Source organism: Girardinichthys multiradiatus, chromosome 5 (assembly GCF_021462225.1).
Source record: "Girardinichthys multiradiatus isolate DD_20200921_A chromosome 5, DD_fGirMul_XY1, whole genome shotgun sequence".
Lineage (NCBI taxonomy): Eukaryota > Metazoa > Chordata > Actinopteri > Cyprinodontiformes > Goodeidae > Girardinichthys > Girardinichthys multiradiatus.
The window spans coordinates 52974929-52985591 of record NC_061798.1 but is presented as its reverse complement, the minus strand read 5'-3'; the positions used below and the strand labels follow the sequence as shown (position 1 = coordinate 52985591).

Below are 10663 nucleotides of genomic sequence, written 5' to 3'. Positions count from 1 at the left end.
ATAAATTCTCACAATTTCTTAAAATACAAGAATGTATTAACAAAAACAAGTAAATGGACTGAACTTATATAGCGATTTTCCAGTCAGACAGACCGCTCAAAGCGCTTTACACTAGAGCCACATTCACCCAATCACACTCACTAACGCTCACACATTCAAACACCGATACGCAGATCGGTAGGCAACTTGAGGTTAAGTGCCTTGCCCAGGGGGACATCGACATATGGCAGGATGAAGCTGGAATTGAACCCAAATACTCTTCCTACTGAGCCACAGTCGCCTCTAGGTCAACTCAGGGTCACACATATTGCACTTAAACTCTTTTCTAAACTAGAACAATCCAACTGAACTACCAAGCAGAATGAAAGAATGAAGAAGATGAACTATGGACAATATGAACAAGTGAATCAAAGATGGTTAAAAACCATGGCCAATAAAGTGATGCAACATTACCATGCAATGCTATTTATGTTTGAGAACCAAGGATTATCTTGAAGAATCTGGAAATGAAGTTAAGTTAGTCTTGGAACCAACTTAGGCAATAATTGCTATACCTTCAAACAACTATTCACAATGAAAGATCAGATAAAACATTTTAATAAAATAATATTTAAAAGAATTTGCAGAATAAAAACAAACATTCTGGGCAACTACAGGGGTTGGACAATGAAACTGAAACACCTGGTTTTAGACCACAATAATTTATTAGTATGGTGTAGGGCCTCCTTTTGCGACCAATACAGCATCAATTCATCTTGGGAATGACATATACAAGTCCTGCACAGTGGTCAGAGGGATTTTAAGCCATTCTTCTTGCAGGATAGTGTCCAGGTCACTACGTGATACTGGTGGAGGAAAACGTTTCCTGACTCGCTCCTCCAAAACACCCCAAAGTGGCTCAATAATATTTAGATCTGGTGACTGTGCAGGCCATGGGAGATGTTCAACTTCACTTTCATGTTCATCAAACCAATCTTTCACCAGTCTTGCTGTGTGTATTGGTGCATTGTCATCCTGATACACGGCACCACCTTCAGGATACAATGTTTGAACCATTGGATGCACATGGTCCTCAAGAATGGTTCGGTAGTCCTTGGCAGTGACGTGCCCATCTAGCACAAGTATTGAGCCAAGGGAATGCCATGATATGGCAGCCCAAACCATCACTGATCCACCCCCATGCTTCACTCTGGGCATGCAACAGTCTGGGTGGTACGCTTCTTTGGGGCTTCTCCACACCGTAACTCTCCCGGATGTGGGGAAAACAGTAAAGGTGGACTCATCAGAGAACAATACATGTTTCACATTGTCCACAGCCCAAGATTTGCGCTCCTTGCACCATTGAAACCGACGTTTGGCATTGGCATGAATGACCAAAGGTTTGGCTATAGCAGCCCGGCCGTGTATATTGACCCTGTGGAGCTCCTGACGGACAGTTCTGGTGGAAACAGGAGAGTTGAGGTGCACATTTAATTCTGCCGTGATGTGGGCAGCCGTGGTTTTATGTTTTTTGGATACAATCCAGGTTAGCACCCGAACATCCCTTTCAGACAGCTTCCTCTTGCGTCCACAGTTAATCCTGTTGGATGTGGTTCGTCCTTCTTGGTGGTATGCTGACATTACCATGGATACCGTGGCTCTTGATACATCACAAAGACTTGCTGTCTTGGTCACAGATGCGCCAGCAAGACGTGCACCAACAATTTGTCCTCTTTTGAACTCTGGTATGTCACCCATAATGTTGTGTGCATTTCAATATTTTGAGCAAAACTGTGCTCTTACCCTGCTAATTGAACCTTCACACTCTGCTCTTACTGGTGCAATGTGCAATCAATGAAGACTGGCTACCAGGCTGGTCCAATTTAGCCATGAAACCTCCCACACTAAAATGACAGGTGTTTCAGTTTCATTGTCCAACCTCTGTAACTGTCAATGGTGTTTAATTAACTGCATTTATCTAAGACAATTATATTTAAGGAAATATTTTGAAGAACCACCAAACCTTTCTGGATAAATGAGTCATTTACCTTAGCTGCATCAGGGCAGACACCATCAAGCACCCTGTGGGGTTGTGCCCCTGTCCTGTGTGGAGGGGATTCATGGCATTTGGGCATTTACAACTAAATACATCTTGCGTTGATAAGTACCGTGCACTTTTTGGTAAAAAGTTGTTCATATGAATGTTTCTGCAGGTGTAGAAGCAAGCAGGGTGTTATCTTGTATTCTCTTCATCCTTTCTTTCCTCCTTTTCATTTTTGCCCCACCTCTTTCGTGCTTTTTATTTTTCCTTTTAATTTCTGTCTCTGTGTCCATAACAATTGAAATAATCCCAAAGCAGTTTTATAAATATCAAGCAGAGCCTTAAAATATTAGCTGTAATGCTCCACTTGTGAAAGTAAATCTGTTGGGCTTCTTCTTGGCACTCAGACAATAATTCTGAGTTATACAGCTGGTCAGGACACAGTTAAACAAAAAAAACCCAAAAAAGGAGTGCAATGTGGTCTCAGTGCCTTGTTCTCCAGGTCATGGGGGACAATCTGCTTCAAATAGGACTGCTTCTGGAGGCCTCAGAAGTTGAGCCACACTCATTACTTCCTTTTGTGAATGAATACTGAGCACTCAAAAAACAAAATTGATCAAGGTCACTTTTGGACCCAGGTCGAACGGTTATGTCTGATCGCCAGCAAGGAGACATTCGCGTGTTGACCCTCTAATGTCCGGTTGTTGTCTGAGACACGCATGGAAAGAGAAAGAAATAGCATCAACAGAGTGGTTTTGTTTCTGAGTGATGTCAGCTTCTTCTCTTCCTGTTATGCTAGGAATAGGTTAGTGTGATGTTGAAAGGTGCAGAGGTCCATACCGGCCTTTGTGTACAGTTTAAAGTCCATGTTCAACTTCATGGCTGGGGTCCCAACATCATTTGACATTTTTAAGACGGAATCACTTTTTCCATAGGACTTCAGAAGAGTCTATTTAGGAAAAGATGGATTAGATATTCAACCATCATTTGTCTAATGTAAGGTTTTTCTATTCATTTCTTTTACTTTTTCTTTGGCATGAAATGTGCACACCCATGTTTCTGTTCTAGAAAGTTTTGCTCTTCATTGCATATTTCACAAATATAATCTTTCATATGGTGCAGGGAGAACCAATCACCCTTCTCTGTAACATTTGTGAAATGATGTAAGGCGATGTAATTAGGTGGTGATGAACAGATGAAGGGATTTGAATCTTGAATTACGTGAACATGTAAACCATAAATATTTATAATGAAGAGAATAAAAACCCAGATGGTTCTGACCCTCTATAAACTGTCACACCTCCTGAACCTGACCAGTTTTCTGGGCATTACTGAAGCAACTTCTGTACACCCCCTCCTGGTTAAGCAGGGTATGGACCTCTGTGTTAGATGATCACAACTCATCTTCAGTAAACATTCTCCCTGCTTGTGTTGATCTGATTCAGATTAGAACAAGTTCTGACTGTGGTCATCTTGAACCACAAGATGTTATTTAATCTTGCTGAAAACAGGAAATCATTCAATCAGGAAGTGGTGGGTCCTGGACCTTAAGAATTTAATGAGATCAGAAAGCAAGCAGGAACTGGGTTTTTCTTTCAGTTATTCCCCGGGTAGCTCCAGCTTCATCAGCAAACCGTTCTCTACAATAAAAATCCCATAGCTGATCCCCAGAAAACAGCTTGGAAATAAAGACAGATCATGTTCTGCTGGTGAAACAAATTTTATTCACCCCAAAACACAAAGCCCAGTTTGAACAAAACACAAAGAGATCCCTTCAAAATGTTAAAGGGACTAGCCGCACCCTACATAAGCCCCGCCTCCCAAACGGATTTGCTGGTGTTCAGAACAAAGCCTGATCCACATCACCCTCAAAACAAAACTTAACCTTTCCTCCATTTTCTAAATGTGACTATTCTGAACAGGAAGTAACTGAGGCGGACATGTCTGAGAGGTAAACCAGTGCTGCAAACAGGATACATGCTAAAAGTTAGCTGAAGCTAACATGTTAGCACTGAATACATTCTTCTAAATTAACGTTTTATTAACTTTTAAAATGTTATTTCTGCTTCATTATGTGGAAACGGTCTCATGAGCAGGAAATTCAACAGGTTGGAAGGGTGCCGTTAGCAAGATGCTATCACTTACATAGAGGGGGGGATGTAGTGTGTGGGTGTGTGGTGAGGGTGTGGGGCAGTGATGTAACCAACCACATGAGCAGGATTGGGGGCTGGGCAGTAGACTCGTTGGGCATGGCCTGACGTTGAGAGTGGCCCCCAGTGAGCAGAACTGGGCAGACAAGTATGGTAGGAGGGATGATGGGGCAGGTGGGGGAAAGGTGGGTGAGGACCTGCAGGCAGGTAACCAGCGGTGGGTGGAGCTTCAAAAGGCAGGTGTAGTAGTGTGGGGGGAGGGAGGGCTGTTTGATCTGGGTAGAGGAGTCCAGAGGGGGCCGAGCCTGGAGAAGCTGAGTTGATGATGGAGGAGGGTCCTTCCACTGAGGGGGCGGGTCCTGGGGAGAAACGTCAAGCATCAAAGTGTTTTAGGTTCCTGTTTTTATGTCTAGTCAAAGTGAAGACTTTTCTACCTTTCTGAACGCAGCACAGGTGAGATGCTGAGCAGCGCTCAGAAAGGTTGTGTCATCAGTACTGACCGCTGCCGTGTCCCTCCGGCTGTCCGTCAGCTACTCTGGAGGAGTCTGGGTAAGAGGAAGGGGGCTGGTGGGCTCCCCGGCCGGTCTCAGGGAAAGACACGGGGGTGGCTGGGGGCAGAAAATGCACAGGAAGGAATCACCAGGTCAGAGCTTCTGCAGTTTCACCAGCCTCAGGAACAAAACCCAAAACCTTTTAGATAAACTTCAACTTCCTGTCCAAGCCGCTCTGTCCAAATTAAAAAATGGATCAATAGTCAGGTGTACAGAACCAGAGGCTGCCCCCCAGCTCAGGTTTCTGTTACTACAACCAGTTGGTAGGGACAAAGTTCTGCATCATGATTTGTGTGCATATTCACACAGTTTAGTTAAAATACGTAGAAACTTTTCAGGCTGAAGTTATGAGTTTTTCCTGCAGCATGAGCAGAATAAGGACTAATGGCATCTCACAGATTGACTCAACACAAGGTCTGCTGTATTATATCTGTGTTTTGCTCAGAATGAGACGCTGATTCTCAGTGAGATCTGTATGAACAAAAAAAGTTAAAAGTAGCAAAAATATAAACATCTATGTGCAGGAATATTCCACATAGATCAATTGATCTCTGGAGATCAGACGGTCAAATATCAATCATTACTATATAATCACACACTGATCCAAGGACTGCCAGGACACAAGATGTGGTAACGTATAACATTTCTGAGCCTTTCAATAAAATATTTGGCCAGCTGGAAGGAATTTTACCAACCACCACACCCACACCTGTTACAGATCTTTGAGACCAAAGCTGTGTTTCCTTTGCTGGAACCAGGACCAACTCTGACTAAAACGGGTCAAACTACCCCCTGCTAGGGAGGTAGGACCTCTTTGATGGACCCTGAACTAAAGGTGGAGCTTTATGGTGGGAGGATGCTAAACATGTCTCACTGGTTGAATATCCCCAGCATTTTAGATCCCAGTTTAGACTGCTCTGCAGGTCATATTTTCTGTTAAATTTGAAATGACTCAGTGGATGTTAAACTTTCCTCAGTAAGTTCTGATCTCGCTGACGAGTTAGGAAATCATTTTTGCACTCAACGAGATGCAAAAGGTAAGTCCCCAGGGTCAGGTGGCTTTCCAACTGAATTTTTAAAGAAATGTTCAGATTTGCCGTCCTCTAAATTACTGTTGGTTTTTTTGAAGAATCTTTATTTAAATCAGAGACAGTTTCTTCCTCCAGGCTGTTTCTCTGATGAACATTCAATTGAGTACAGAACAACAGCAGACAGATGTTGTAAATGCACCTTTTCTATTAGATATGTGAATATTGTACATTGTAAATATGTATATTCTGTAATGCAAAAACAGAACAAAAGAGCAAAGTGTACCGGAGTCAAATTCCTTGTTTGTATGTACGAACTTAGCAATAAATCTGATTCTGATCATTACCACTGTCCATGAGTCAAGCTGTAATCTTGCTATTACTTGAAGATAGAGATCCTCTGGACTGTGGCATATCGACCTGTGTCACTTTTAAACACTGATGCAAAAATATTTGCAAAGCAACTTGAGCGGGTGGTCCTCATTATTGTCTCGCCTGACCAGACGGGGTTTGTAAAAAACCGCCAACCTTTTTTGAACATTAGGCGTTTAGTTTGATGGGATATTACCTCCCACTCCATCCAGTCAAAGAAATGATGAAGTCATACTCTTGCTGGATGTTGAAAAGGCGTTTGAGCAAGTGGAGTTGGACTACCTGTTCAGGGCTTACGAACTGTTTAAATTTGGTCCTAAATTTATATCATGGGTAAGTTAATACATTCTTCTCCAATGGCAGCAGTATTTACTAATTGTAATGTATTTGGCTACTTTGAGTTACAGCGCGGTACTAGGCAGAGATGCCCACTTTCGCCGTATCCTTTTGCGATTGCAATGGGACCCTTGGTGGTAGCTTTACAGCAAAACTATTTTAAAAAAGGTTTAAATCTGTCGGGCACAGAGCATAAAATTTCTTCTATGCCAATGACAGACTTTTGTATATTTCAGACCGTCTCACAAGCATTCCTGAGTTACTTATCTTGCTTCAAAGATTTGGAGGACTATCTGGTTACAAGGTGAATCTGCAGAAAAGTGAGCTCATGCCTGTGACCCCTATAGTGGGGAAACTTTCAGGTACTGTTCCATTTAGATTTAGCCTTAAAAAAATTCAATACTTTGGTATTTGGTTAACTCATAATTATAAGGAACTTTATAAGGCTAATTATCCTTCTCTCGGTGAATCTTAAGCAGGACATTACCAGATGGTAAGTCTTGCCTCTCTCCCTTGGGGGAAGAATTAATTCAGTCAAAATGAATATACTACCTAAATTACTCCATTTGTTTCAGACCCCGCCAATGTTTCTTACGAGATCATTCTTTTCCAATCTGAATAGCCAGTTATCAACCTCTATTTGGAACAAAAAAAACCTCCACGGATTAGCAAGAAGGTGCTGCAACTGTCCGTGATCTCAGGCGTGTCACTTCCAAATGTCTTGCATTATTACTGGGAAGCTAATATTAGGGCATTATTGTATTGGCTGAAAAAAAGATACTCCTGTCCCCAGCTGGGTGGCTTTGGAAGAGGGGCTCAATTACATCTAGTTCTCCCACTGCTTTACTTTGTTCTCAATTACCTTTTGAACAACCAATCTTGACTTATACTTCTAATCCTATTGTCATCCATGCAGTCAAAATTTGGAATCGGTTTAGGAGATCATTTAAATTTACAGTTATTGTTCGCTGCACCAGTGTCAAAGAATCACGTTTGTTCCCTCATCAACCGATACAGCTTTTGATGCCTGGGATTTAAAAAGGTGCATTCACTTTACAATCTTAATATAGATAATAGGTTTGCCTCATTTAAACAGCTGGTACAAGAATTTGATACACAGGTCACAGCTCTTTAGATATCTGCAATTAAACATTTCGTAAAGTCTAATTCCTCTCGTTTTCCTTCTCGCCCATATGCTCATTTTGTGGATGAGATATTGGGGTGCAGGACTGAGGCTGAGCAGGTCCTTCGAAGGATTTATGTAATGCTCAGTTCATACCATGACATCAGTTTGGATTCTCTTAAACACGAGTGGGAAATGGACCATATCGGACTCAGTTTGACGGAAGATCATTCAGAACATTTACTCATCCTCAGTCTGTTTAAGACATGCTGTAATACAATTCAAAGTAGTACATCGTTTATATTGGTCCAAGGACAGACTCTCCAAGTTTAGAAATGACCTGGATCGCTGTAAACTCCCAGCAACACTTACATACATTCTGGACTTGTCCCAAACTGCATGGTTATTGGCAATTTATTTTTGATACTTTCTCTGAGATATGTGGAAGAACTGTACACCCATCAGTTTATTTCACTGTTTGGGGTGGTCCTGGTGGAGGTTTCCTTCAACAAGCACCAGAGGAATACGATTGCTTTCTGCTCTCTGTTGGCCAAGAGACTTATTTAGTGCAGATGGAAGGACGCACATCCTCCGGCACATGGACACTGGATAAGAGATGTTATTTATCTGGAAAAAAACAGATGCACTGTGTAAGGGTCTGTTGAGACATTTTACGATACCTCCACCCATTTATATCATATTTTGAAAGTTTGTCAGCAGATACATAAATGATCTTTCACTATACGTATGCACATATTTTTGTTGTTCGGATGCCTGTTATGTTCATGTCTACAACTGATGCGGTACAGAAGGGAGAGATTTTGTTATATGTTGATATACACATATATACATACATATAGATACACACAATTTTTGTTTAATATCAAATCAATAAAAAGACTTGTTTAATGAGTACAAGCTGTATTGTCAGATATTTCAGCTGAACAGATGTCATCACATCCCATCAGAAACATTCTTGTTCAAAAGTGTTGGGGTCATCCATTTGGTCGCACATTTTGACGCATGCAGCTCAACAGACGTCACAGCTCTGACATCGCTGGAAGTATAAACCAGCTGAGATGCAGAGTCTCGGGGCCATTTCCCGCCTGTCGCAGGACAGCGTATAGGAGGCGCATATCTGGAGAGACAAGAGCTCGCAGGCGAACTTTTGCTCCACAAGGCCATTCCCAGAAGAGCTTGAAAGCTGGAAATCTGTCTGATACGAGAAGATCAGAGATTTGCCGATCGAAGACCGTGCCACAACCGGCGCAGGTGAAAACCCACAGAGGTTCTATGTCCAAGGAGATGAGTTTCCTCCTTGTGTAATGCAGTCGACTAAAGGTTCTTCATATTTTCCCCTCGTGGACGGATGAGAAATTACAGTTTTTCTTTAATTTGATCACGGACGCGTCATCCCCTTCCCTCATTTTTCTTCAGACCCGATCCCTCCTCAACCGGTGGAGAGAAGAAATCAACGTCAAAGTAATTTGGTTCTTTTCATATTAAACCGAATAGGTGCATTTAGAGGTCTGGTCAGGATGAGGCATAGTGAAGGTGATGTAGGATCACCAGTAGTTAATCTCAGGTATTAACTTGTTGCTATACTGATTGAATTATGTTATGCTGAGCTGTGTTTTGATTTGCTGCTGAATCGTGGTTCATGTTTGTCCGGCTGATCTCGAATCAGCCAGAAGTTAGAAGTTGGACTTTTAAAAGTTTTTCATTCAGGGCAACTGCGGTCTGGGCCTCGTCCGACCTCTCTTTGTTCCAGTTTTATTGCTGGAGATTTTCCACTGAGTTGCCGCCTCAGAGTTTATGACTCTTTGTCAAGATTTGGGGCGATCAGCTGATGAAACAGTGAGGCCACGCCCCTTTAGCCACTATCGCTGCAATCGAGACATCAACACGACAGGACTTCTTTCCATTTAACCCAAATTACACATTTTGTAAATAAAACTACTGGTTTGATCTTCATAGACACTAAATGTATATATATATTTTTCTTTTATTATTATTATTGTTAGGTAGACAGTTTTATTCCCTTTGTGTAGAATAGTGCTTGTTAGTTAGGTGAAGGTTTTTGGACCAGAATAATGGTATATCAGGATTATTTGGCTTCAATAAATCTTCATATATATAATTAATAGAAGCGTTTATGTTTATTTCATGCAAGAGACATTTATCTGTCAAAACAAGGTCGGAGTTCCTCCACCTTCGGTGAAGTGGTTGAATAAACAGAGACAGTTGGTGGTTTTGGTTAATAATTTGTAATTATTAAAGAGCTTTGAGCCCATAATCACAACACCAGAGGATATCTCTGATTTCTATTCGTAAGTGAGTGACTGACTGACTGATTTTTGGTTAAGAAATTAATATTTTTCCAATTATTTTAAATTATTATTCTTGATGAATTAATCAATAATCGTATTCCTTACAAAAATGAATTAACTTCACAACTAAAAGCCAAGAACAAAAACTCTCGGTTCTGAATGTTTGGACTTCCTTCAAACTGCTTTTAGTTTTTTCTGTGACTGTTTCTCCATCATAAAACCAGAGACCAGGGTCCGTATTCCCAAAGACCCTCAGAGTCTCTCAGAGCTCCTATCTTATCCTAAACATTCCTGCCAAGGAGTCCCAGCTTCAGTGATTCAGTTCTCTGCTGAATTTGACCCCGTTTCTCGGGGCCCTTTCTTAGGGGCCATCCGGTCCCTGTACGAGTGGAGCAGGAGTTTGGTCCGCATTGCCGGCACTAAGTCGGACCTGTTCCCATTGCATGTTGGACTCCGGCAGGGCTGTCCTTTGTCACCGGTCCTGTTCATAACTTTTATGGACAGGATTTCTAGACGCGGCCAAGGGCCGGAGGGGGTCTGGTTTGGGGACCAGTGGATTTCGTCTCTTCTTTTTGCAGATGACGTGGTCCTGCTGGCCCCCTCTAGCCAAGACCTACAGCATGCGCTGTGGCGGTTCGCAGCCGAGTGTGAAGCGGCTGGGATGAAGATCAGCTCCTCCAAGTCCGAGGCCATGGTACTCGACCGGAAAAGCGTGGCTTGTCCTCTTCAGGTTGGTGGGGAGTTCCTGCCTCA

At 42.2% G+C, this 10663-nt stretch overlaps 1 protein-coding gene across 6 annotated transcripts in view; it reads right to left on the bottom strand.

Moving 5' to 3' along the window:
* Positions 1-3724: 3724 nt before the first annotated feature.
* Positions 3725-10663, bottom strand: part of alg13 (ALG13 UDP-N-acetylglucosaminyltransferase subunit) — a 42660-nt gene continuing 35721 nt past the window's right edge. For 3 of the 6 annotated variants that reach the window (XM_047366742.1, XM_047366741.1, XM_047366743.1), the window contains 2 exons: positions 4671-4778; positions 3725-4529 (listed from right to left, as the gene is read on the bottom strand). In XM_047366742.1, coding sequence (XP_047222698.1) covers positions 4162-4529; positions 4671-4778 — 476 coding nt within the window. In that variant the 3' untranslated portion in view covers positions 3725-4161. Of the gene's footprint in view, positions 4530-4604; positions 4779-7976; positions 8208-10663 lie in introns of those variants that run through there. The other 3 variants (XR_007038463.1, XM_047366744.1, XR_007038462.1) reach the window with 2 other exon arrangements.